Genomic DNA, 27,697 nt, shown 5'->3' on the forward strand with positions numbered 1-27,697 from the left:
TTTTAGGAAAACGGATGACCAGCTTGAAGAATATGTAAATACGTACCAATGTCCTGAACCCTTCACAAAAGTAGGACAAGCGCATTATTTGCAGTGGAAAGGCTTTTTTACAAGAAATCAAATAGAGAAAATATATAATCTTTTAAAAACATATATTTCAGAACAGAATTCTTCTACTTGGATTAGTTTAGACGTACAAGGCTTTTTAGATTGCCCCATTAGCTGGCAACTAAACGAACATACATATTTTATGGATGGGGATAATAGCTATACAATTGTGCTTTTATCAAATGATAAATCTGTTATACGGAAAAGTCTGAGTTCTAATAATAAGCCAACATTGCATCAATAAATCATGTAACTTCGCATTATTTTTTCCTCTTTTTTTACATAGTATGTTATTTAATATAAAAGTTTATGTACGTACACATGCGCACGCACGTATAAATATGGCCTTGGTGTTTAATATTTTAAAATAAAGAACATAATAAATTAAAAAGACTAGATATTGACTAGTTTTTCCTGCTAACTTGATATTACTACTTCATTGACATAAGCTTTAAATACTACAACAGTTTTCAATCAATCAAAAGTCTGTAAAAAATTGGTAAAATGATTTCACAAAGGTTTTACATTAGTACGCTTCGTAGCAATTTGTTTTCATAAAAAATAAAAATGATCCATATTTGCATTAATTATTTTACAAGAGTAAGTGCGTATTTTCTGATTCGTTAAGTTTAATTCTGGAATTATAATAAAGATCTTCAATGCCCGATCCAGCAGACATGCGAGATTTGGATCTTGCTACCAATTCTCCTAAATCGTCCAGATCTCGATAACTATGATAAGACATTGAATTGATAAGTAAGCAAATTAATGTTAGAATAAAATTAAACAAAAAATCTTACCGACTCACTGGTCGACTAGGATTTTCTGAAGAGTCGGATGAATTTTTCATAATGGAGATCGCATCATCCGTGGTAAATGAAGCAGAATTGCCTGTTTACAGAATCATCGGTTAGCTTTATATAGTATTGTAAAATAAATGGAGTAAAATTATTTTGAATGTACGAATATTAAAATTACCAGAGGGAAATAGCATGGTATGTTTTAAGAGATCACCGCTCATGAACGGAGAAAGGCTTTCGTCCTCATCAGGTGCCAGATGACTCGTGGTATCCAATCCAGAAGACTCTACCATCTCCAACCATTGCTGATTATGTGATCTAAATTTTTCAACCTTGATGCGTGCTGCCCAGTTCTTATCACATGTCTGTTTCAGTTAGCATTTATATATAATTTAACAAATTATTTTATTCACTAACGCATATAAATTTAAATAAAAAAGAAACGTAGCTTACCGCAATAATGTCTAGACATGCATCACAAATTTTTCGAATTGCTGGATTTTTATCATGCATCAGATCAATTAAGTAGCCAGGCGCCGCTGCAAATATTAAAGGATAAGAAAACTTAGTATTATTAGCTTTTCCAATAAGTATTAAATAATTGTTAAGTATTTGTTTTATTACCATTGCCAGTCTCACGAATCAAATAATCTCTTGTGGAATCGTGTTTAGATATTTGATAAAATACATAGATTATTTGTAAAACCATTTCGTCGTCTTCTTGTTTTGCTGTTCCATGCAATAAATAAATGTAATAAATTATTTAACTTGTAACAGTAACGAGCGAATCAATTTATAATTGTGTGTAACATATGCACATTATACTTTTAAATGAAAATTTACTTACCATCCAAAAGATTGATAAGCGACAAAAGAATATCCGCTTTACATAGTAGCTGTGCGCAATCTTCGTCGAAAGCAGCGGTGCCCAAAAATATAACAATTTCAAGTACAAGATCGTCTTGAGTTTTTCCTGAAAATAATTTATGTTACAAACAGCTTCTCTATAATAAAACACACACAATGTTTGTGAACTATTAAAATCATAGATTTTTTGAACCTGGGACAAGGTAATTACGTATCCAGGGTAATAAATTGCATCGTTGAAGAATATGACAGTAGTCGAGATCGGGTAATTCCAAATTTCCCAATGTACCAATTATTTCCAGCACAAAATCTTGCGAATCTGATTGATTTAAAGCCATTGCAAAATCACCGACAAATTCCTATTTCCCGTATAAATTATTATGTAGAAACAGAACGCTATAATCTATTTTCTATATAAAAATTTAAAACTATTTTCTCTTACGACGAAGCTGTCCTTGGTGGCATCGTGCTGAGATATATTTCTAATAATTTTCATGAGTAAAGAATCTTGATTCCTGAATGCCTTTTGTATTAGACTTTGCAGGCGATTATTTTCTATCATGATTTGCGCGTTTTTACTATTTGCTGCTAAGTTAATTCCAAGTGCAACTAATTCCGGTCTTGGGGGTTCCTCTTCAGAATTTAAAATCATTTCTGTTATCTGTAATCGATAATCATCATTATCGTGCTGCTTGTTCTTAACACTAAATGTACCGAGGATTTTTTATACACGCGTGTTTACATTTAAAAAGGGCCATTTGACCGGCAAATGGTAGCTTTAGTGTTAAGAAAAGTAACCATAACATTTATTTACCATTGGAATTGAATCGGTATTGGCAAACATAGCCTTGACTTTATCATCCATGCTAACATGATATAGAAGTCCAAGAATTACAGTTTTATTTTTTACATCAGCTGTGAAAGGTTAATATGATTTATTAGTAGGATGAACTAGCATATATACATATTCTTTTTCTATATACTGTACAGTATACCCACCTTGTGGACTTAAGAGCTTTACGAATTTTGGTAACATACCAACACGGATCATCCTAGCCCTAAGCTTTGTATCAAACGAGAGATTAAACAGCAGTTTTAAAGTACAAAGTACAAGATCTGTATTGCTGTTTTGAAGAAGTCTTGGTAATTTCTCGATAATATTTTTTTCAGCCTGAAATTTTTTCCTTATATTCAGAATAAATTGAAATTAATGTAATTGCATAATCGTCATTACTCTACATTAGACTTACCATCAGGTCTTTATTCTCTCGGAATATCGATAATTTCTTCAAAAAAGTAACGGCTAATATTAACAGATCTGTATTCGATCTGTCTAGAGACCTAATCAGCATGCCAATAATATTTTTTTTGCGCATTTTTCTTTCGACTTCCATGTTCTCAGCAATATTCAATAATAGATAAAAGGTAACTATTGGTAATAAAAATATTTCATATCATTAAAGTATTCTTAACCAAATGTTTAATATCTTATACACTTACCTCTTAAAAGTTGCTCTTGTTTTTTAATTAAACCCTTGAACTTTTTACGACTCTTTTCAAGCTCTTCTTTTAATTTCTTAATATCATGCTCACTTACATTTACTACCACTCCATCTGCTGATCGTTTTTTAGTCTCGTAATCCAATGGTCCATCGCTACTCCAAATATCATCACCAATTTTATACTTTCGATCGCTGTTTTCGAAGTTTTCGGATGAATACAGAACGGAGCCAGTAATATTTTCGAAATATCGACGACGTTTTTCCATATCTTCTTTCCATTGATCGTAACGACGTAGCTCGGAATCAAGTATGTCCATACACAATGAGCCAATCTAAGTGTGTGAAAAAAGAATGAAACATCAATCTTAAGGAAAATAAACAGTAAATAATATATATTGGTAATACTGACTCTGTACTCCAAAATTATATTATGAAATTTGCTGTAAGTTGAGAAACAAAAAAATATATAGATAATATTGGTAGATAATTCGATGCTTTTCTTCCAATCCTCTCTTAATACTCTAGCTAAAGCACTTAACAATGATTCTAGAACAAGGATTGTACAAGTATTAGTCATTTATAAAATTTCATAAACACAATATTGGATAAAATTAAAATTACCATTTTGTGTTAATACCAGGAGATTATCTGGCATACGGGCCAACTGTAAAATCAATGACGAGCCCTTAATTTTTCCAGGTATTTCTTCATAAAGGAATTCAATATAGTTATCAATGTGGCTTATTGTTGCACGTTCAATGTCACCATTATCAGCATTCATTGAATTAGACGATGTAGGCCTTGGAGGTTGTTGAGAATTGTCCATACCTGAGTAATAATATAAACAATTTGGACTACCAGGTTTTTGATTTAAGAAAATTTTCTTACTGTCATTATTTGTCCTTCGAGTTTGTAAATAATATATCAATTGCTCCACTTCTTTTAGTTTTGACTCTGGTATCAGAGAACACTTTTCTATTACTTCTTTTGCTAAAAGTGGTACATTGGTATCTGTATTTAAACTTTTTAATCGTATTATTTTTTGACATTCCTTTAACAAAAATGATAAATATATTAAACAAGCTACAATTAATATTTATTAATAAATTAAGAAATATTTATATAAAACCAACCTTTCTATCTCCTAACATAGCATCTCCTAGTTCACCTAAAATTAATGCCTCCACATTATAGTTAACGACCAAGGCTTTTTCCATTGGATGTACATCTAACGTGCCTGATCTTACTTTCCTACAATTAATTTATTACAAAATAATATAGTTAAAAGAAATTGTATTTGTTCTTGCTAATTATACCAATAAATATGATTGTCACAGTACCTTTGCAAAAACTTGGTTTCATCCATTTTTGTAGATGTTTTTTTTAACTTTATATCAATAATAAAAATTAATACTTATTCTTTTTAACAGGATAAGCACCTTAAATTAATTCACATATTAGTTAAATAAAAGTTAAAGACTGTGATTTGGATAAGATAACTAATTCGAATATATGGAAGGATAAAAGTATATTGGTGACAGTCCAACAAGAAAATTGTGAATCGACGTGAAATCAATTATAGTTATATGTTGCTTCGTTTATTAGTGTATTAAATATTAATAATATTATTGCTGAATTTAATCAGTTTGATAATTTCGTTTCATGTAATTTTGTTCACGGAGTGCCACGGACTCACCTCACCTCAGCAAACCCTGACTGATTGACCACTGACAGTACTAACACAACACAACACTTTAACCTAACGAAACACTGCTAAACACTCACTGCGTCTGCGACGTCTCTGTGTCCTGCGACTGCTCAGTGCAGTGCTAGTCCAGTTGCTCTGCTCACATTACAAACAATCCTCTCTGTATTTGTGCTACGCTTGAGGAAATTGATCTGTTGACCTTTCAAGTTTCAACTAACTTCTCTTCGTACTTTCTCTACCAAATTCATACTAAATTTTTATTGCTGAACGCGATTAATATTTCAGTTGTCCACAGCTGTATTGTTGAGACAGCTGATTGACAAGAACGTAGACTATTATGATAGACTTTTTTGACTGATAACAATTGTAACATGACAAATAACACACTCATACAATGTAAAATACTACATTAATAATATATATATATATATAACGAACTCTAATACATATAAAGCGTATGTAATGTGTATATACGTTTGAATTTGATATGCGCTAGAAATAGGAGAAACATAGTTAAACTTAATCAAATTGTAATACGTTAGATATAGTGTAGTGTACAGTAATACCTTACGTATGTATTATTTAGATTATTTATATGAATAAAAAAGATAATCATAAACAAATAATTCGCCTTCACGAAAAAATACTACAATTCCGTATACAAAACCGAATAGCACCGAATAGTAAGTAATATGCATATAGTATGTATGTGTTATTTGTACAGGTATCTATATATGTAGTATCATATACTATGATTAAGAGAAATATGTATACTAAAAAAAATTTAAAGTAACTCAACTGGAAACAAACAAGTACAGTTATTAAAAACTTAAAACAAAATTTAAATCGCCAAGTGTTTGTAACTGCTGAATGACAGACCACAAATAAACAATGCTGTTTATCATGTCAACTTTTTTTGCAGAAGCATCATTCCATCAAAACTTAACAGAAATAGTGCAGTACATTTATCATTTTTAAATAATATTAAATAAGTACAAAGCATTAGAATGAGTACCACAATAAAGAAATTGAAAAAATGTAATTTGATTTTGGAAATTGAAAAAGAAAGATTAATGGTAAGGAATTTATTTTATTTGTTTATCTTTTACCTGTACAATGTTACTAATAATTACATATCTAATAATTGTTTACAGACTGCTGAGTCTATTATGCATTTCAATTATAACAAAAGAAGAGTCCAACTTTTAAAAGATTTGAATAATGTTCAAGATGATTGCAAAGGAATTTTATATTGGATGTTCCGTGATGCAAGAGTGCAAGGTAAATAAAATTATTACTTTTATAGTTGAAGATATGTATTTAACAAGTTAATGCAATGAACTCTTTTTTAGACAACTGGGCATTTTTATTTGCACAAAAAATAGCAATAAAACATCAAGTACCTCTGCATGTATGTTTTTGTATATTACCAAAATTTTTGGAGTCAACTTTACGACATTATAAGTTCCTTATTAAAGGACTAAAAGAGGTTGAAGCAGAGTGTAAAGAATTGAATATAAATTTTCATCTTTTACAAGGTGAACCCAACACTGTTATATTACAGTTTGTACAAAAATATAATATGGGTGCAGTTATAACAGATTTTTTTCCTCTAAAAATACCTTTATTTTGGGTCAATGACTTGAAAGAAAAACTACCACGGGACATTCCCATTTGTCAAGTATTGCTACTTTTTGCAGTTTTCTTTTTTAAATTCTTTTATTTTTGTTTGTACTTTAATGTTTTTTTTGCTCCATATCTACTTAAAGGTAGATGCTCACAACATTGTTCCATGTTGGATAGCCTCTGATAAGCTGGAATATTCTGCTCGCACTATTAGGAATAAAATAAATAAGAAATTGGATGAATATTTAACGCAATTTCCACCAGTTATAAAACACCCATATACTACTTCTCAGAAAATAAAGGGTAACAATTGGAAATCTGCTTTAAAGAATGTGGAAGTTGATAAAACTGTTGATGAAGTTGAATGGGCAATCCCAGGATATACAGCTTCTGTTTTACAGCTGGAAAATTTTATAAATAATAGCCTTAAAGACTATCATTCAGAAAAAAATAATCCTGTAACTGAAGCTACTAGTAACTTGTCACCATGGTTTCACTTTGGGATGATATCTGTTCAAAGATGTATTTTGGAAGTACAAAAGTATAAAAACATTTACAAAGAATCTGTCAATGACTTTCTAGAAGAAGCAATAATTCGAAGAGAGCTTAGTGACAATTATTGCTTTTACAATGAACATTATGATACTATGAAAGGAGCAAGTAAATGGGCCTTTGAAACATTGGATAGGCATCGGTAATGCATAGGGTATAATAAAGTTATCGGTCTTATTGTGATCTATTAGAGCAGTTGAAATTTTCAATTGATTTAACATGTTTAGGAATGACAAGAGGGAGTATGTATATAATTTGAAGGAAATTGAGCATTCATTGACGCACGATGACCTATGGAATGCATGTCAAAATCAATTAGTGAGGCAAGGCAAAATGCATGGGTATTTAAGAATGTATTGGGCAAAAAAAATTTTGGAATGGACATCTCAACCAGAAGAGGCGCTAGCATGGACAATTTATTTAAATGATAAATATAGCATGGATGGAAATGACCCAAATGGTTATGTAGGTTGGTAACTTTACTATTATAAAAATAATATAGATAAATCTAAAATACTGTAATATATGTTAAATGTTTTTTTAAATATAGGATGCATGTGGTCAATTTGTGGTACACATGATCAAGGGTGGAAAGAGAGAAATATTTTTGGAAAAATAAGGTATATGAATTATAAAGGATGCGAGCGAAAGTTCAATGTAAAAGAATTTGTTAATAGATGGGAAGGAAAGATAAATAATGTTGCATCGGATAAAATATAAAAAAGATGGTGCGTGTATTTTTCCACACAAATAACTTGGCCCTTTAACGTAAATATAGATAAAATAATAAAAGATCTCTGTTCTACTCGTATGCATTAATATCGATTTGTGTAAGCGTAGACGGCACCGGATCAAGCGATGCTAAAGAAAGTGCAGCGGCCTTTAAGGCTAAAGACACACAGCTGGATTCACTTAAGCCGTGATGGATCCCAAATATTATTCCTGCATTTAAGCAATCGCCGCAACCACTGACACTCAACGGAGTGTCAGTAGAGGATACGGTATGAGGTCTATATAAGCGACTCGTAATTTCACCAATCTCCACAAGGGCTGAATTTTTGTAAAATGGGTCTCTTTCTGAAGCTTTTCTAGTGATCTAAAATTAAAATCATAAAATGCACGTATAATTTATGAAGATATACATGTGTATTAAATTGTTTTACAAGTAATTGCAAATTATACTAAACTGTTACTTACTAAAACACCCATTGACCCTAGAGTAGTAATTACAACTGGGATATATTTAGCCAATGTTTCAGTAATATGTTTAATTTCTTCAAATTGGCTATGAGAGACATTACTTCTTGATATTCCAAAAAAATCACTTATAGCGAATAATTCATTTATATTAGGTGATATGAAATGAATTACATCTTCCCATTTTGACTGACAATCAAATATTTTTCTTGCTTTTCTTATGTCAGTGGGTTCATACCAAACTGAAAAAAAAATTCTATTAATTAAATTCCGAAATGTAAACAGAAATTTTATTTTGTTTTTCATTATTTCTTATTCGTTTTTCAAAATCAAGGATATTATCGGGTGGCGCGCATGGTTAGTAATATTATTATTGGACAGTAGAAATACATTATTTCAATTGCCATGCCGTAACCGGAGTACAGCCAGTACAGGTACAGTACCCCGGACCGGACTAACTGATACCGGTCAGTGCATTTTCTATGTTACCAACAATGCGGTTACAGTTACAATGGCTGACATCGCCCATTCCTTACTTTAATGGAAAATTGTGGGAATTCTGAACCCCCACTATGACTCTTATTCCCTATTGATGATAAGCGCAAAGGAGTTGAAGTTGGAGTTCCAAATTCCCACAATCTTTTATCACTGGTTCCAGAAGGTGAAGTAAGGCGGCCCAGCCCGATTAATACAGATACAGGCAGAGTGGTAAGTGGAAAGAAACGAAAGTAGTAGTATTTTGGTATTAGAAGTGATTATATTTATAAGCCACAACTGACTACACATATCACCGACATTTTCTTTGGTTAGGAGGGTTAGGAGTCATTTGGTTGATTACCTGTGCTTTATTTTGACAGTGTTTGTCAAAATACAAAAGTATAATATTTTTATTTCATAAATTACTATTACTACGCAAAGTAGGACACTCGATTACACCTTTAGTACATAAAAAGGAATCATCATGGGCAAAACTAGAACAGGAAAAATAGCTATTGGTTGTACAGTGGTGGCCTTTATTTTCGTAATAATAGCTTTTACCACACCCAACTGGCTTGAAACTGATGGCAAATTGGAATCCCCAAAGTTTATTAAAATTGGTAAGAAGTCAATTTAAAAACCAATGTTGGTTTAATAAACTACTGTTGTACTAATGTTACTCTTTATATCTGTTTGCTGTTATTAAAATGATAACATTAAAATTATAAGAAAATATTTTGTAATTTTTTTTTAAATTATATTTTTTCTTTATAGGTCTTTGGCAAGTATGTTTCAGAGATTTTCAAGATCCCCATCATCTATACGATACTAGATTTTATGGATGCTGGTGGGTTTTTGAGGAGGAATACTATATAATTCATGATATACTTCTACCAGACTTTTTTGTGGCTACTCAATTCTTTTTCACATTGTGTATGACACTATTATTAATAGGAACATTCTTGACTATGCTATATAGCTGTTGCTCTCGTCAACATGATAAGTATCAGTTGTTACTCTGGGCAAATGGCTGCATTTTAACCTTAGGAGGATTATGTGGTATCATTGCTGTTATAACGTTTGGAGCAAGGGGAGATGGCAGAGATTGGATGCCTAATTGGGAACATAATGATATTAGCTGGTCATTTGCATTAGCAGTAGTGGGTAGCTTTATTTTAGTCACAGCTGGAATTCTATTTTTGGTGGAAGGACGTAGGCATAGGAAGAAACAAGAGAGAATATTAAATGATGAACAGAAGACTCATACTACTATTTAATATTTTATTCAACCCTTATATTTTATTTTTAAGTCTGAAAAGAACAAAGCTCTAGCAAAACAGTAATGTTCATCAAAATATTTTTAATTTTAATCAATAATGCTTAATTCATAGATGAATTTCAATTGATTTATCAAAAATTCTTATGAATAATATACTTGTATATAATTATTAGCACAATTCACTTTTTTTAAAAGAAAAAGTGAAGAACTTCAAACTGAAAATCTTGTAACCAGAATCTCATTTTATATTGTTTAATCTTATTGTTAAACAAAATTTCAATTTATGTATCTTCTATAGTATTGTTAAATATAACTCCGTCCATAGCAATAAGATGTTTTTATACAATATGATTAATAAATTGTGTAAATATAATTAAATAAAAAGAATTAATGAAGTTGGACTTATTCTTTGGAGGCCTTTTTTGTATACATATAGTAGTTTAATTGTTAGGTGCATTTTGATTTTAATAGAAGATAAAAAACAATTATTGTTTGAATATTGTAAAAGCATTTTTATAACAAAGGGCAAAATATTGAACAAGAGAGTTTTAAAGAGAAAAAAAATGTTTGTTTTAGGCTATATAGGGAATAAGGAACTAAATATATATTAAACGATATAAAACCGATAAAGGATAAGTGTTTTATAGTACGTGGCAATGTGGTTAACAGTATATTGTTGCAAATACTCTAATGTGGACCTAATGCCTCACTAATTTGACGTAAGTAATTAGATCAAGATAAATAATAATATAAAAAAGAAAGCGTTTATTCTCAATTGTTCAGCTCGTTATTCAGTCATTAGTAGTGAGGCCGAGGGTTGGCTATAGCTCTTTACGCTCTTGCTGTTTCGCTCAGATCGCTGTTTGAGAAAGAGAGAGGGAGGTCTGATAAACAAGAATAACCAATAGCTGACGGAACACAACTTAAAAGTGATCAAGTCTAGGTTAGAAATAATATAAGTAAGAACAAGGCTACGAAAAAGTAACGAGAGTGTGATGAGATAATTAAAACGTAAAACAGTTTAGAAGGTAAAGCACGATACAGTGTCGCTGAAAGAGTCGAGAGAAAAAATCACAAAACAATCTACTAAAGTTGAGCTCCTGAGCTTTTATTGGGTGTGGTTAGTACTGGTGGAGCTAGTATAACATAACCTGACCAAACTAGCTATAACAAAAATACCCATAGCCTTGAGCAGATACGGAAAATCAGTCCGAAAGTTAGAAAGCGCATAAAAACTTATTTGAGTATTTGTGATTATCTTTTCGATAAAGACTTTAAAATGAAAAAGAGAAGTTTATCCGGTGATGTTAGTGTTGGCGTTTTCGTAGTGGCACTTGTGTGCATTTGTATAGCTTTCGCTACGGCGTCGTGGTTAGTGAGTGATTACCGAATCACTGGAGCACAACTAAATAAACTTGGCCTATGGAGGCACTGTTTCAGATCTTTGCCTAATCCAGCAGAAATAGATGCACCAAAACGGTTCTTTGTAGGTTGCAGATGGGTCTATGACCCATTTACGGCAGGCTATGCCGAAATTCGCGGTTTTCTTCTACCACGTATGTATCTTGTATTGTCATTAATCTTCTCCATAAGATTAATAAAAAAGTATCATAATCGTATTTTATTTTTTGTAGCATTCATGATAGCTACGCAGTTCTTCTTCACATTAAGTTTTCTACTTGGATTGATAAGTTTTGGATTAGTTTTACTATTTACACTATGCTGTGGCCCTGAACAAAGCAGATATACACAGCTCATTAGCATTATTGGATACTTGACATTGGCTGGTGGTATTTGTGGCTGTATAGCAGTTATTGTGTTTGCCAGTCTTGGAAATGCCAAAGATTGGATGCCAGGGCATGACAATAATTATTTTGGCTGGTCCTTTGCTCTAGGAGTTATTGGCAGTGTACTGATGCTGATATCAAGTTCATTATTCCTTATAGAAGCAAATATTCAATATAAAAAGAGAGAATATTTAAAAGAATCTCAAACAAAATTTCAACTTGAATCCCCTACATCATTTGTTGTGTAATGCTAAAAATTCTGACTGTACATTTTAGTGCTTTAAACTTAGAATTAAAAACTATTCCGTCCATAAATAGGATCTTTATTGATATACAATGATATCAAAGTATAATATTATAGTATATAGATATAACATTCTTATCATAGTTAGCTTTATATTTTTATATGAAAATATTTAAAATTCATATGCTTTTTATTATTATTGATAAAAAGCAAATTGCATCTGTTTTTTGATAATTTAAAGAAATATTTTAATTTCTTTAATTTTATGAACATTTAATACGATACGAGATAGAATTTTTATATTATTTATCATTGTTCAAAGAAGTAAAACATGCTTTGTTGATTATGAGTATTACTATTATTACGCAACTATTAAGCCGTCCAATGTAAACACTGTTATATGTGATAATATTAATGCTGTTATATGCATATTTTTTTTCATGTAAACAGTTATAATAAATAATACACTATTAAAACATTTTTATCAATCTTTTTAATGCTTTATTTGCAATAAAAAAAAATTGTTTTTATAATATAAGATAGATCACTCTGCTGCTCCTTTTATAGATGAAAATAGTATAAAATAAAAGCAACATAAATCTCTGAGACTCCTACATCAAGGCAGCATAATATACAAGATGCAAAAGCAATTAAGAAAATTATTTAAGATTGACTCTGAATTGAATTTATAGTAATTTCTGATGGGAATTAAAGATACCAGGATGTTAGAAAATTTTACTGTAGTGCCTAGTAAAATTTGCCAACATTCTACGTTGCCCTAGTCTGCTGACTGCTCCAATCCAGACTCCAGAGTCCAGACCCTCCAGCCAGGCCTCAACCTACAACCCTAGCCCCACAGATTTCCTATGTGTAATATGAACAGACATATGTGTATATAGTGTACTATAGAGCGAGTAGAGCAGCAGTCAGTAGGTATAGTAGTAGCATGCGAAGCACATAGACATAACTCTAGAAGTCTAGAAGAATAAACGAATGACCGACGGTAACTACCCACTACTACACTACCAAGTCGACCACGGGCGTGGCCTGTCGGGTAATGTGAGACGTGAGTGTGGGTAGTGTTGAGTTCGATTGTTGACACTTCGTTGTACAGTTGTTATTTGTTTTAAAATAAATAAAATTTGCTTCTTTATTCTTTTAAACTTTGTGGTACCTCTCATATTGAAGCTAATATTTACAATGACATCCGATAAACAGGAATATCATCGAGCGTCCAGTTAATAACCATCTTACTTTCGATTTTAATTGTATTAACCTAACAAGCAATAAGAATTACACTGAACCTAATATTTACAGATGCAGTGGTATTTGGAGGCGTGGCTACATACGTAGCTGGAGCCCTTTTGGTCATGTCTTTTACAAGGTATTCCTATCATCTTTTTTTCTAGTTTTATAAGATGCGCATGTAAATACAAGCTTAAATTTTTTTTATCTCTTGCTTTATATAGCCCATATTGGATTCAGTCATATCAAGAAACATTCAGCAGTTTTAAACATATGGGACTATGGGAATATTGTTTTAAAGATTTTAGATATCCACATTATCCATTCGATAAATTATTTAATGGATGCCATCATGTCTTCTCACAAGAGTATTATGTGATTCGCAGTTGGCTACTGCCGCCATGGCTCATGGTTGTACAAGGATTTGTAACCCTTGCGCTCTTGTTGTCGTTCTCCAGCCAAATTATAATTGCTATGATTTTAATAAGGTGGCCTTTAAAATTTGTTTTACATTATGAGTGGCTCTTATCTTCTGCAGCATTTTTATGTAATGCTGCTGCAGGTAATTTGTAAAAGTAGAACTGAGTTTATTATAAAATAAGACAAAATCAATAAACGTTAAATCTTTTGATTTTAGGTTCACTTCTATTTTTAGCAGTATCGATATTTGGTGGACAATGCTGGCGCAGGGACTGGTTAATGTATCCCAATTGGAATCACTTATCATGGTCTTATGCCTTAGCAGTTATTTCATTCATGTTTCATGGTTTAGGAGGTTTCTTTCTCTATCTTGATGCTCAGGCAGGCCATAAAATACGTAAAGAATCTCGTAATTTGGTGATGCAAATGCAACCAAATCCACAGAGTCACCATGGATCTGGACGAATCAGCTATGTAATGTAGTAGACTGCTACCAGTATCATTAAGAAGTGCTGAAGTTTTAAGAAATTTTGTAAATATTTACAAATATGTGAGCCGTCCGTATTTACAAATGTAATCCGTCCATATTTATTAAGATATATATTTTTGTAATAAATAGTATGCTTATAAATGCGTACTATGGATATATCTTTAGGCACCAAAAACGCATAATTTGTGTTATATTACAATTATTAAAAATTGTACATTAACGTATGTCTTCACAGTTTTTTTTAACTGTCTTCTTTTCGAAACTATTTATCAATTGTAGTATTAGATCTACATGGCTTATATAGCCTTAGCTCTGAAACTATTTCTGGCATTTCATTTTAATTACACAGGGTGTACCACTGAAGACGCACTGAAGCACGAACGTAAAAATTCACTAATTTCTGAAACTATAACAAATATGAATTTTTTGAGACTTTTCAAAATGCAAATTGATAGGGGCTTAGAACAGGTTATATGAAAAAATTTATATATCTCATCGTTATGGAGATAAGTGTGAGTTATCATGTCTATTCTGTGGTGCTCCATTAGTGTGGTACATCCCATATATATATATATATATATATAAAATAGAAATTTTTTAAACAATAAACAATACATATACAAAGATTTTGGATTATTTAAAATTTTGTTTTACCTGGTATTTTTGAGTTTGCTGCTACATCTACCAAAGACCGAATGGTATTTTCTGGCAAATTCCCATCTATTAAGATCAAACTGGCTGCTTCGATTAGACTTTGATGTTTTTGGACTAAGTCTACATTAATCGCATCGAACGCTTCCATCTCTCCTATACCAAACATGCATTCACCTTTGTGATCTACTATGGCTCTATATCTGTTGAAAATGTATTATTATATGAAAAATATTTCAGTAAAATGATCCATGGCAAAAAATATATTATGAAATTTATTGAAAAAATGTATTAAAAAATATTTAAAATTATATGATAATTGGCGGAAATATAATTAAATATATTTCACACATATATATATATATATATATATATATATATATATATATTAAGACATGATAAAAAACAATGGAATATTCTTTATTTTCTTTAAAATATAATTGCTTATTAATAAAATATATTTCATTATTTTTTATTATTTTTGTGGAAATATATTCTTTAACATAGGGGGATCTTAACTATGATGGATAATCAGTATGGAAGCTTACTTAGCAGTATTAATATTCGGTAATTGTTGTAAGGTTTCTTGAGCTCCTTGAAGACTTTGAATTATACGAAAACCAGGCATGTCTTCACCAATGACTGATATCAAACGACTTTCTTTTAAACCAAGCTTGATTAAAGCTTCTGTTACATTTCGGCCAACCCCACCGCAACTGTATCTGCTTCGACCTCTTAATGTTCGTCCATCAGTCTGGCAATACAGTGAAATAGCTAAATTAACAGTAAAGTCGGGTAAAAACTGGACGAGCCGAATTGTAATATGTGACGTTATACATCTAATTTTTTACATTCAAAAATGACGCGAGTACCGCTTATAATAGAATATAGCTGTCCTTTTTCGCTACATTGCTGCATTAATGCAATAAGTGGGAATGAGAAGACATGCGTTTGATTCATTTTAACTAATTGTACTAGTTCAGTTATATAGCAGAAACACATAGACCCATTATTTAACAAAGAGCGATGCATGCAACGCTTCCTTACAAACTCGGCTTGCCCCGTCTCTACACACTTCAAGATGTGAATGCAAAAAATATCGGGTAATTATATTCAGTACATTCAATAAAACTTTAATTAGTGGAAGAATTTTATTTCAAATGTTTTGATAAACATAAGATTACAAATCGATGCCTGGCCGCACGTTTCACTGGATATCCAAGTGGATCGAGTTGATGTATGGTCAGGTAACGATTACAGCAAAGGTAAATGGTTTCTTTTGGTATTCTAAAAACGATTGTAATCAAGTCTCCTTAAAAGTTTTTTCCATAATTAATAAGAAGGGAAGGAAGAAAAAAATGAAATGTGAAAGAATTTTATAAAATTATTTAGGGATGTCGCAACGAAGAAATACGCGCAAAATACGGCATAATAAATATGCGCGGCTATGCGGGATATCGGACAATCAGATATCTCGAATCGTATCGTATCGCAATCTCGAGGCTCTCGCTGGGGTCGGTCTACGCGAGCGCCGCGATGTACTTGTGCGGAGGGTGGGGAGAAGAAGGTCGTGGGCGGTAGGGTGGTAGTAGTCGTCGTGCCGTGTGTGATGTGATAGGCGAATGGCCAGGCCAACGGAGTGATGCGCGCGGGGTGCGCTTCGTCGATCGAAAAGGAATGGGGATTGGGGATGTTCTGCTCTTACGGCTCGCCTCGCTTCTCTTCTCGGCTTTCGTAAGTTTCGTTTCGCCGTTCGCGTTAACCGTCAGTGGTCGCCAGTCGATTGACTCGGGAGTTAGTCGCTTCTATTGGCCACTATAAGCCAAAACATTGAACTATCTTCCTTTTTGGAAGAAACTGTTCTTGCAACATTCACCCGTGGATGCGGCAGCTTCCATCCTTTTGTTCACTCGTGTTTTCTCCATTTTCTCTCTTTCTCCTTCCATCAAACGTGCATCACCACGCATTTCCATCTTTCAGCAAGAAAAAGTGATTTAGTGTATGCGTATTGATGCTACAGTATACATATGCGCGCAAGTGGGCTCTCGAAGAGATTATATAGAGGAAAGGAACGAGAGGATAAAAATTTGGCGATCCTATTCTAGTTAAATCGACACGCACTATAGGACACTAGTGGTGCGTGTTATCATCTACTGGGCCATCATTGGAATTTTGTTTATCACACAGGAGAATTCAGGGAATAAGAAGGTAAAAAGAGAAAAGTTTTTGTGCTGTACGGATGAACGAGAAATCGTAGCGACGCCTCTTGCAAAACCGAGAGAGAGAGAGAGAGAGAGAGAGAGAGAGAGAACAAGAGTTTCCTCGACATTGTTGGGCGTTTGAACTTTTTATAGATGTTTTGAACGTCATGAAATGTTGACAGTTATCGCGAAAAAACGGGCAAGAGTACAGGGAATGAGTTAAAAAGGGAGTTGTTTTTGTGCTGTACTAGTGAACGAGAGTAGAGCTCCTTATCAAGTAGAGACGTCTCCAGTGTGAAACAGAAAAAGAGAGAGAGAGAGAGAGAGAGAGAGAGAGAGAGAGAGAGAGTAAGGGAGAGGGAGAGATCAAGAGTTCTCCCAAAGTCAGGTGTTTAGACTATTTACGAGTTTTTTGGACTACATTGTTATCGTCACCTATGAGAGCCAAGCGACGAAAGCAAGCGGCTCTGGCATGAGCGACGAGGACAACAAATCCGAGGAGCCTCGGGCCGCCCCTCAACGCATCCAACAGCAACGAATCAGCAGCCGACGCAGTACTCTCTGCCACTACCACTACCATCATCATCATCATCGCCATCATCATCATCCTCATTACCACCACCACCGCTATCATCATCGATACAATCACCTACAAAGTCTTCGTTATTCTTTCCCTTTCTTATCATTAGCCAGCTTTACATACTCTCATCGTCGCGGTCGCCTTCACTGTCCTCGCTCTCCTTATCCTATTTACAGGCCCTCAACCAGAAGGAAAGCTTTGAAAAATAAACTTTGCATTCCTTTGTAAGGTTAGTTCGAAGAACTCTATGAAATATGTGCCCCCATTTATTGTCGTCCTCTTCCAAGAATTTTCTCGCTTCTTCCGTTGTTGTTGCTGTGATGATTGATCATTCATATTATATGTACATATACTATATAGAGACGGGCGACTGAGCGCGCGCTAAAGGACACGAAGGATAAATTCTGTGTTGAGATTGTGGTGGGAGAAAACGGATTGCATAAGACGCTCGTTCGGTCAATTCCCCCACCCTTTCTCCTTTGTCTAGTGTAGCCGGCACTCCACTTTGTTTCAGCCTCATTTACTCTTCATATTCTTCTCTCTGATGACTAATTAAGAGCTCTCGGTTTGTAGCTCGCTTCTTTCAACTTTCGTCCCATGCAGGAACCGAATTAAGAGTGAACGAGACCCATTCTCTGAATTTTCACTTTGCAAGGTCGTGTCTTACGAGGACCCCTTAAGATTTTTTTCCAACAATGTTAGTGTATTACGTGCAGCGAAAATCAACATCGAACGCCTGTAAATCTAGTTTTTTTATTAAGCTCTCGCTCGTTCCTCATCCGTGATGTAGGGCCAAGCATGACACGAGTCGGTTCCCGGCAGCTATAGCCAACCATGGATCGATAATAGAATGCCTATTGCACGTTACAACTGTCGGCCAGATACTACATAGATATTTTGGCATGCTATTTATAACGATATAAACGGTACAGACAAGCTCTCGTTCGAATCAACGATTTTCTTTCATACAGCAAAGCTTTGAATAGCTAAAAAGCGCGCCGATAACCAGATATAGCTGTTTAATCGTTGGCCCAAATTAATTGATCAATCCCTCGTTCTTCCCGTTGCTGTACGAACGTTTATTTTGCGGAACGATATGAGTATCGATCGGCACTTTTAATCAACCTGTTTTTATCTCGTGTTTGTTACAGTTTTCTACTGAAAAATATGCACGACTACAGGTTTGCTTTCTGATTGCAGATTAAGGGAATACGAGGAGATTATCAGGGACGATATAATCGGCAATTTGCCAAAGAAGATCGCAGTTCGCGCCTTTTTCATGGGATCACGTGGCCAACGTAACGTCACACCACGTTAAAGCAATATCTCTTTTCCAATTTTTTACCTTTACCCTCGATAATTTCCTGCATCTCCATTCGTTCCCATTTCTTTTCTTCGAGATATTCCTTCTCAGACGCAGACGGAACAAAGGCCGAAGAAGATAGTATGACGGTGATGCTGCTGCAACGTTCAATCACCTCGCAGTCTACGACGCACAGCCAAAAGACAGCGAGGAAGAACTGTGGCGCCAAGAAGCTGCCATTAGTCTTTTTGCTCGACGACGATCGTCCCGAGGACCAATATAGCAGCAACAATAACCTAACAAACACTGTTACGTCGAGCAACAGTGGTAGCACCACCACCACTACCACCACCACCACCATTACCACCGTTACCACAAAGAATAACAATAATAACTACGGCATCAATAATAACAATAATAACAACAACAGCATCAATAATAACAACAACAATAACAACATAGTTAAGAGAATCGCACGAAGAAGCAGCAATCGCGATTACATTTGTGGTAGAGGAGGCTCTGGCGGTGGTGGCGGTGGTAGTGGTGGTGGTGGCTGCGGCTGCGGAGGTTGCGGAGCCGGCTCGGGTCGAGTCGTGCGTAACGACGGCGCCGGTGGCCAGGGTGTCGCGATGCGATATTACAGACTCTGGATCTACGCCTGTAACGTTGTCTTATTGGGTAGTGCCATTGGATTCGCCGCTGCAGTTTCACGCACCCTCCTCTTTAGCGGAGACCCACGACGTCACGTGGTACCCGGTGTACCCCGAGCATTCGATCCAACCGCCCTTTACGCCTATCTGGCACTCGCCACGCAACTGGGACTCGTACAATTGCTCGGATGCATAGCCGCTCGGAGATTGAACGCTCGGCTCCTCAACGCCTACTGGATACTCCTCCTGGCGTTGCTCTTCGGCGACGCCGTCATTGGAATCGCCTGGGTATTCCGTTTCGAGAGGATGCGAGCCGAGCTGAGGCCAACGCTCAAGCTCAGACTCGAGGTTGTATCGAGATCGCTGGTTTATTATTATATATATGTCAATGGTAACTGTAGATTTTTCTTTATTTACATATTCTAATTTCATTCTGCTTTACAGATGGAGTACGAGAAGGAAGCTCGGTTCAGCGAACAGTGGGACCGGCTGCAGAAAGAGTTCAAGTGTTGTGGGATCACGGGACCACGTGATTTTGGCAGCCGTTGGCCTCCGAGCTGCTGCGACGGGGACAGCGTGAACGTGAATGGTAGCGATACTTGCCAGCAGCAGATATACACTCGTGGATGCGAGGAGTTCCTAATGGGTTGGCTGAGGAAGACGGCTGATCTTCTATTCGTCCTCGGCTTCTGCGTTATAGCCTTTGCCAAACTCTGTTTTCTCGGCATTTTACGATACGAGATACGCGAAATGATCCAAAAAATCAAACTGTTGCGCGAGCCGCCGCCTCCACCGACGACCTTTCAACACACGCCCTTCTCTCAAATCACTCAAGATTTGCCAAATAATAGTGGAGGAGGAATCGTTCGCAGAACAACCCTGCCGAGCGCCGTGCTTCCCTCTGTTGCTGGTATAACATTACTCTTTTACCTCTAAACCTTCTCTCTCTCTCTCTCTCTCTCCTCGAGCTTAAGCCCATTAATAGCGGTCATCATCCGTTTCCAGCCTACTGGCCTTAATTTGCGATTTGCACCCGCCGCGCCACACCGTTATTGATCCAACTTTATACTCGATTTCAAGTCAATTTGCCTCCTCGCGTGTTAATCGGTATTCAGCTGGCAAACTGCCACGTGCCACCGCTGTCACGATTAACAAGCCTCTAAAAGTAGGTTTGCGTTAATCGAGAAATTCCCTCTCTCTCTCTCTCTCTCTCTCCCTCTCTATGATCCTAAAGAAATCACGAATAGAATATTTAATTGTTTTTTTCTTTTCAGGTAACGCACCGTTATTGTTGCAATCGGACGACTGCAACACGACTGGTAGGCTTCCTCTTTTGACCAGTAGTCTTCAAGACCCCGGGGCTGACAGCGATACCAACAGTCACTGTGCTCTAATACTGGAAGAGACCACGCCGACCTCCATGAGTCACAATTGCAGCCTTCGCGAGAAGAGCAACGGCAATAATAATTACGAGATGCAAGAGTTTAATAGGCGACTGCTGTTATCGAACGGATGTAGTCCAGGAACGGGCTTGAGCTCCGTTGGACAGAACAGACGCACCTGACTGTGCCAGTGGTGGCGAAAAACCTCCAATCGATTTCTATACAAAAATAACGCACCGATCGAGTTATCAGTATGTAAATAAATAACGTGCTCATACTTGGGCCGTATATCGGTACGGTGCAGTGCTAGCTGGTAGAAAGAGGACTGCTTATAATATTTTCTACGTACTGTCCATTCGCGTATACCTTAGATAGTGTACTTACTACATGCTATCAACAAAACAATTCTGTATGTAATAGCTATGAAATAATGTTCCTCGACGCCTATAGCTATTCTTTTTTATTATACCGATAGGTTACATGCACATTTCGACATTTATCAAGAAGCTTCAAGAAGTTTTCTACGCATTAGGAAGAGAGTTATTGAATAGAGTGTCTGCTTGATCATTTGCATCGTCGCTCATATAAATCTGCATCCTATTCTTTGTTAATTCTTTTCAAATAATTTACACTTTTTGCATTTCAATCCGTCATCCGGAAGAACCAGAGAGACCATGTGAATAATATATACGTATATACCATATATGTAATACTATAGGTTGCCCAGTTATATCCTTTTTTCAAAGTACAAATATGCAGATGAAAGAAACATTATACATATTCTTTATTATACGCGTTACGCACCTCAACGTTAGATTACGAACAAAGCCTAACTATTAGTGGTGTAATCATGTAAGTGATGTAAATCAACGTGTAGTCAGCCGTGTGCAGACCGAATACACTGCAGCAGAGGGAGACTGTAATTTTAGTAAATATGTATGTCGCACAACGCATAATGACGTATTTACCTGTGATCAAAATTGTCGAATAATAAATGGAGACTCGAATGATAAGAATTCTAGAACTGGTATCGACTTCGTGCTACAACGTTGATTTGCATCTACCTATTAATGACATATATGAGATAAAGAATAGAAAAATTAACCTAAGCCCCGAAGTAAAAGTGGTAGAAACGATTGAGAGTTTACACAAAAACGGGTCATGTACACGCTACATCATTTACATAATATTATTCGAATTACTTTTGCATACTAACTGTATTTTAGCATTGTGCTTTAAACTAACATTTCGGTATCGATTGGTAATTAAATCGTGTCGCAAAACTACTTTCAAATTTTACGGAGCAGAATACTTATGCTTTTTGTTCTCGCCACACCCTGTCATCTCTAAGTCCTCCGCAGTCGCGCAACAACTATCGAGAAATCGAGAGAAAGAGGGTTTTGCCAATTTTACATACTATACAAATCTTTGCTGTACCAATGAACAGGAGCTAGATGCAATTTTGTCAAGTTGTGTTATTAATTAACAAAAATTACATTTTGTCCCATGTTCACAAGTGATACAGAAGACATATATGTATACGGTGTTCATACATATAGTATAGATATACTATAGACAAGTATAAAAACAAATATACGGAAAAATTGCACTCCATCCATTTTGGTTAAAATTTTATACGGTGAAACTTACAGTGTTGCATCGTGTCAGTTTTAGCTCAACTGGGAAGCAGATGTCTTATTAACCGAGGACATAATGGAGAGTCTGGTAATTTTGCTTTCTTATCATTTTTCAAACCGAAGCGCAGTGTGATCGCGTGCTTTACACAGGAATACAGAAGACTGCAGAAATAAAGTTAAACGGTAAATAAAATTAGAAAAAAAAGACCAAGAAATTGATATCGCGCAAACGAAGACTACGAATGAAGAAAGACCAAATCCAAATATTATATGCAACATTAAAAAGTAAAATCTAATTATTCCTCATAGATCAATGCTCAATAGTTTTACTTTAATGCTTTCACGTCACTTTATATTCCCGGCCCTTGGAGACTAATTTACTCATTTAACTTTAAACAGAACGTATTATAAATATTGGCCCGTTATCGCGCACGATAACTATTTTCAGATAAAGTTTTCAATCCATGTTGCAGGTACAAACATATGAACAGTTTATAGAACGAGCAATCTGTCTTGATTTGTATAACAAATTGAACTTAAAGTAATCGGTTTTTTGGGTATTATATGGGATACTAGAATTATTTCTTTAAACATATTAACTAAAAAACTGAAAAAGAGAAAATAAGAAAAATATCTATAGACTGTATATGTAAATATTACCGTCGAATGCAGAACACATACAGAAACAATTACGCACTAGTATATGCTATACTACTGTGCGCGTATAATAACTTACATTAATTCCACAGTCGCCTGCTTGGGAATAAACAAACATTTTATTGACAGCAAAAAATCTTAATTTGTATATTTTTTTTACGAATAACATTTAATCATAAATATATTGAATTTAGAGACTTTTAGATGAGTATGGTAAACAGGGTATTAAAGTCTCTAATTGGAGCTCTAAATACATCAGTATTCTGTTGATTTCTAACAGTTGTCTATTTTTTATGTAAAATACTAATATTTCATTTAATATTAATGCCAAATAATGTTTTTCCTAATCAGGCAGCTGAGTTGAATGTTTAATAAAATCTATGAATTAATAATAAAATATCAAGCTTACACCTCGCAGACACGTAGCCTCTGACATTATAAGTATATATATTAATATGATATATACCGTATGAAAATTCAACACGACAAATAACTTTTTACCCGTATTATTTAATTACAAGAATAATTGATTAATTGTGTGTGTGTTCGTCGATGATACAATGGTTTTGCTAATCAGAGAATAATACCAGCATTACATTAAGCCGCCCATAAATGAAGAAAGAACACTATATAATACTCGTTAATATTCTACGTGAAATGTAAATAGATTATTCAAACACGTTATAGATTCGTCGATCAAAGTGATGCTGTATATTTATTTTCATAAGATAAAGAAATTATATACAGCATTTGTACTTCGCAAATTCTGAGCCCTGATATAACTAATATAAAATCCTGTAAAAGCTTATTAACGTTTCAATGCTTAAAAACTTATCAGTATAAATTAAATTACATTAAAATAATCTCTATTGTGTGAATAATAAGAATAAGGAGGAGAAAGCTTTGAATAGTGCCTGCTTAAAATTCAATTTAAATTGTACTTCTTGAAATGATTAAATTTGCGTTACCTTCTTTAATGATGATGGATTCACAGTACAAGTGTATTTTGCAAAAAGAGTTGAATACATACTATATACAATGCGTTTGTCAACTTTCAAATATAAAATAAATTTGAACAATGAAAGTGGGTAAGAAAATATCGAATTACCCACTCTTATTAAACAATAGACTTTTTTTAAAGAAATTAAAAATCTTTATTGTACAATTTTTTCCTCTCATATTGTGGTTACCAAATGTATACCGTTCATCATGTCATTGTACATAATACCCTATATGGTTATAACTATAGCATATACATATACATATATACAAATATATATACATATATGTGGTCCGCCCCCCATAGATGTAAGGAAACTTTTACTCCGTAACTATGGTAGACATTCATTTTTTGATTAAGACCTCTCTGAATACATATAAAAAAATCAAACAAAAAGGCCTTGTGTGAAAAATTGATATCTTTCATATTTAACGAATTAAAGGTTTCTTTGCGTTTATACTCTGGGGTGATTTATAAATGGCGGACTCTGTATATATAATATCTTTGGAGAATTAACTTACTTTTATTTCTGAATCCTTAATCTGTATAGTGGTATCGTAGACAGCTCCCCCGACAATTACCTATGTTATTAAACATTATTTTCACATTAAAAAAATGATCATCATTTACTTTTACAATTAAATTATTATGAAATAGCTTACTGGGTTCTTTCTAAATGACTTCAGCTTTGGCTCTGACTCTTTAATCGCTGAAGATCCATCAAACTTTTTCTGTAGAATTGTTGCTATTTCTGCTGCTACTGTGGCATTATTTATGATTAGAGCTATATCTACAATAGATATGATATAAGTCGTCTTTTTGAATAATATTTTGTCAAAAGGATTTTAATAAGTGTTGACCTACTTGCTCGGGTTGTACGGGCATTGGTAATTTTGTCTAGCTCTTGAAGTATGAAGGGAGTTACATCTTTTCCAAAAATATGCAAAGTTTCTGCTTTTTCCACAGCTCTAGAAATAAATTGCTCTACCATTTCTGGATCAAGTGCATAGCTTTCTGGAATGGGAACTGCTAATAATATACCTTTATTTAAGCCTAGATCTTTCTGAATACTAATAATATTCGCAGCTTCTATAGTATTTGATACAGTGTTTGGGGATTTTATATCATCAAATGTTTTTGTACAGTAAAAAGCTGGAAAATTGTTTGAATTACCAATTGTTAATACAGGGACTCCCTGAGTTTCCTAGAAGAATTGAAAAGGAAAGGGATAATTATAACCAAAAGAAAAGAATTAATTGAGAACTTCGAAATTTAACATATTTATCATAAACTTACCAGAAATTCTAAAGTTTTCCTAATATCTAGAATAGATTTAATTCCTGAGCAAACTACCAAAACTGGTGTTTGACCAAGCTCAATGAGATCTGTACTTATATCGAATGAAGAATTTACTCCTCTATGAACACCACCAATACCGCCAGTAGCCATTATTAAAATTTTTGCCAAGTGAGCCAATACCATAGTAGCACTGACAGTAGTTCCAGAATTTAATCCTTGAGCAATACAAAATGGCAAGTCTCTACGAGAACATTTAACCTTTTTTGTATCATTTCTAGCCAGGTACTCTATTTCATCAGGATTTAATCCAATATGAATTTTTCCACCTAAGATACCAATAGTTGCTGGTACAACTTTCTGTAAATTGAAGGATGATAAAATTGTTTGGACAAAATATTTTTTTCTACATGCAGAATATGTAGGCATACTTGTTTTCTAACAGCATTTTCAACACTGATTGCAGTTTTAAAATTTTCAGGATATGGCATTCCATGAGTGATAATAGTCGACTCTAAAGCAACAAGAGGTATGTGATTTTTTTTAGCATCAGCAACGTGTGAGCCATAAGTAAAATAATCTTCAATATTGTTGATCCAATTTTTCACGGTACGCGAAGCAAAGTGCCGGTAAGTCATTTTCAGATATTTTTCTTTATGACTAAGAAAACAATGGTTATGAATGGCCAATTAGCAAAAGTTTATCTAAACTATATCATAATAAAAACAAAACACAGTATTTGGATGTTATATTGTCGAGCTGTATTGTGATTCGCTACTATCTCTATATGGGTTTGTGTTAAAAAAGCAAAATTGACTGTTGATTGGTTATTATTTTGACTGAAAGTATAGAAAGAGAAAGAGAGACAGAGAGACAATAGAGAACACAGTGAGTGTAGTGATTACTGATTGTATGATTTGTATGTAGTATGTACTACGGCCATATACCACCAGACTACCGTATGTATACATAATTTAATTAATAACCATAATCTGCCACTTAACTCCTGAATAAGATTAACAAAAAAAAGCTGGACTATACTTTTTATAGTAAACAAATTTTCCTACTTGCACGTATAGTTATAAATTAAGGGTCACACTTATACTATGTTGAGTTAAACAAAAAGTGTGAAAGACATGGCATTATTTTTAACAAGTATAAATTGGTTTTTAAATATTCGTAATACAAGTGTATACTTAGCAATTACACTTCAAAAATACACTAATTTACCTATCCCCTACAATGGCTATAACTCGGGACTCGGGAATACTCGGGATTAAGTAGTGGGGATGTTGGGCCACTGGTCAATGGTCATTGAGTGAGATTTGATGGGAAAATGGGAATTTCTTTCTCCCATCATAATTCTCAGGTGTTACGCAGGGCTACGCTGGTGAATGCCTAAAAATCAGAGTGGGGGGATGAAATTCCCTTCAAAAGTGGAGACGGAAACTCTGCTCTGGACCGAAATGACCGAATCCAAAGAGTAGGATTTAAATTTTTATCCATAATTTTCGGTATTGGTAGTCGCAGTTAATGACAAATATCGCTAAATGTAATAATAATTTAAATCTATATATATGTATTTCGTTTTTGATTCTTAATGATTCTAACAATGGTCGTTAAAGTTACAAAATACGATATTAGGCTTCTACAGTCCGTTTGTTTCTTTTCGCTGCACTATCGAACTAATGCAATTAGTTGAAATAAGACAAACATATGTTTTCTCCACTCTAACTTATTGCACTAGTGCAGCAAACAGCGAAAAAGAACAGACCTAGTATTGGAAGAGAACCGAAATTCAGATTTCTCAATGGGGATATCTTATATCCCACTCTCTTATACTAAACTAGTAAGCAGTAAGCATAAAAGTTACAGTGGCCAGTAGAGTCCCATGTTCTCGTAACATGGGTTCTGATGAGGCCCCAAGGTTAGGAACCTTGGGTCGATTGGAGAGAAGTACTGAATTTTTTTATTTACCGTTAACCGATATGTATAACTCGCTATCTTTTAACTTTTGATGATCATACAAAAAAAGTAA

The 27,697-nt window shown here is 34.3% G+C and overlaps 8 protein-coding genes across 16 annotated transcripts in view; 6 read left to right on the top strand and 2 right to left on the bottom strand.

Moving 5' to 3' along the window:
• Positions 1-363, top strand: part of LOC136785229 (ribonuclease P protein subunit p40-like) — a 3,869-nt gene extending 3,506 nt beyond the window's left edge. For both annotated transcript variants that reach the window (XM_066746264.1, XM_066746273.1), the window contains one exon: positions 7-363. In XM_066746264.1, the coding sequence (XP_066602361.1) occupies positions 7-352 (346 nt within the window). In that variant the 3' untranslated portion in view covers positions 353-363. The remainder of the gene's footprint in view (positions 1-6) is intronic.
• Positions 1-8,134, top strand: part of LOC136785246 (deoxyribodipyrimidine photo-lyase-like) — a 16,364-nt gene extending 8,230 nt beyond the window's left edge. The window contains exons 1-8 of one of the 4 annotated variants that reach the window (XM_066746291.1): positions 5,531-5,668; positions 5,908-6,061; positions 6,140-6,266; positions 6,338-6,666; positions 6,755-7,305; positions 7,391-7,632; positions 7,714-7,891; positions 8,004-8,134. In XM_066746291.1, coding sequence (XP_066602388.1) covers positions 5,993-6,061; positions 6,140-6,266; positions 6,338-6,666; positions 6,755-7,305; positions 7,391-7,632; positions 7,714-7,883 — 1,488 coding nt within the window. In that variant the 5' untranslated portion in view covers positions 5,531-5,668; positions 5,908-5,992 and the 3' untranslated portion in view covers positions 7,884-7,891; positions 8,004-8,134. Of the gene's footprint in view, positions 1-5,530; positions 5,669-5,807; positions 5,841-5,907; positions 6,062-6,139; positions 6,267-6,337; positions 6,667-6,754; positions 7,306-7,390; positions 7,633-7,713; positions 7,932-8,003 lie in introns of those variants that run through there. The other 3 variants (XM_066746304.1, XM_066746282.1, XM_066746297.1) reach the window with 3 other exon arrangements.
• On the bottom strand, positions 350-4,756 carry Kap3 (kinesin associated protein 3). Of its 2 annotated transcripts, XM_066746178.1 has the most exons (17): positions 4,618-4,756; positions 4,411-4,528; positions 4,166-4,328; positions 3,899-4,105; positions 3,687-3,823; positions 3,276-3,609; positions 3,026-3,204; positions 2,775-2,946; positions 2,590-2,690; positions 2,218-2,436; positions 1,969-2,134; positions 1,756-1,881; positions 1,533-1,637; positions 1,362-1,447; positions 1,087-1,273; positions 909-999; positions 350-839 (listed from the first exon to the last, which is right to left on the bottom strand). In XM_066746178.1, exons 1-17 carry the CDS (start codon positions 4,641-4,643, stop codon positions 701-703), a joined length of 2,556 nt encoding a protein of 851 aa, XP_066602275.1. In that variant the 5' UTR covers positions 4,644-4,756; the 3' UTR covers positions 350-700. The 2 variants fall into 2 exon arrangements, with proteins under 2 accessions (XP_066602275.1, XP_066602272.1); XM_066746175.1 differs by having other exon boundaries at positions 3,899-4,328; positions 4,618-4,716.
• LOC136785164 (uncharacterized) lies at positions 7,966-27,356 on the bottom strand. Of its 3 annotated transcripts, none has more exons than XM_066746191.1 (10): positions 26,727-27,356; positions 26,091-26,173; positions 25,660-26,019; positions 25,228-25,567; positions 25,026-25,153; positions 24,885-24,944; positions 15,502-15,707; positions 14,957-15,156; positions 8,361-8,602; positions 7,966-8,259 (listed from the first exon to the last, which is right to left on the bottom strand). In XM_066746191.1, exons 2-10 carry the CDS (start codon positions 26,148-26,150, stop codon positions 7,966-7,968), a joined length of 1,890 nt encoding a protein of 629 aa, XP_066602288.1. In that variant the 5' UTR covers positions 26,151-26,173; positions 26,727-27,356. The 3 variants fall into 3 exon arrangements, with proteins under 3 accessions (XP_066602288.1, XP_066602290.1, XP_066602280.1); XM_066746193.1 differs by lacking the exon at positions 26,727-27,356 and having other exon boundaries at positions 25,228-25,377; positions 25,537-25,567; positions 26,091-26,608; XM_066746183.1 differs by lacking the exon at positions 26,727-27,356 and having other exon boundaries at positions 26,091-26,608.
• Positions 8,812-10,511, top strand: kune (kune-kune). Its single transcript, XM_066746346.1, has 3 exons — positions 8,812-9,068; positions 9,171-9,457; positions 9,612-10,511. Exons 2-3 carry the CDS (start codon positions 9,322-9,324, stop codon positions 10,112-10,114), a joined length of 639 nt encoding a protein of 212 aa, XP_066602443.1. The 5' UTR covers positions 8,812-9,068; positions 9,171-9,321; the 3' UTR covers positions 10,115-10,511.
• sinu (sinuous) lies at positions 11,044-12,312 on the top strand. The gene is made up of 2 exons (XM_066746343.1): positions 11,044-11,672; positions 11,751-12,312. Exons 1-2 carry the CDS (start codon positions 11,396-11,398, stop codon positions 12,149-12,151), a joined length of 678 nt encoding a protein of 225 aa, XP_066602440.1. The 5' UTR covers positions 11,044-11,395; the 3' UTR covers positions 12,152-12,312.
• On the top strand, positions 13,213-14,858 carry pck (Claudin superfamily protein pickel). The gene is made up of 4 exons (XM_066746316.1): positions 13,213-13,384; positions 13,465-13,531; positions 13,617-13,954; positions 14,030-14,858. Exons 1-4 carry the CDS (start codon positions 13,348-13,350, stop codon positions 14,293-14,295), a joined length of 708 nt encoding a protein of 235 aa, XP_066602413.1. The 5' UTR covers positions 13,213-13,347; the 3' UTR covers positions 14,296-14,858.
• On the top strand, positions 16,534-24,878 carry LOC136785214 (uncharacterized). Of its 2 annotated transcripts, none has more exons than XM_066746234.1 (4): positions 16,534-17,963; positions 18,935-20,035; positions 20,132-20,597; positions 20,962-24,878. In XM_066746234.1, exons 2-4 carry the CDS (start codon positions 19,181-19,183, stop codon positions 21,249-21,251), a joined length of 1,611 nt encoding a protein of 536 aa, XP_066602331.1. In that variant the 5' UTR covers positions 16,534-17,963; positions 18,935-19,180; the 3' UTR covers positions 21,252-24,878. The 2 variants fall into 2 exon arrangements, with proteins under 2 accessions (XP_066602331.1, XP_066602340.1); XM_066746243.1 differs by having other exon boundaries at positions 16,536-16,687.
• Positions 27,357-27,697: the final 341 nt, after the last annotated feature.

This window comes from Prorops nasuta, unplaced genomic scaffold (genome assembly GCF_024137725.1).
Source record: "Prorops nasuta isolate Cenicafe-Biocafe unplaced genomic scaffold, Cenicafe_Pnas_1.2 PNAS00003, whole genome shotgun sequence".
NCBI lineage: Eukaryota > Metazoa > Arthropoda > Insecta > Hymenoptera > Bethylidae > Prorops > Prorops nasuta.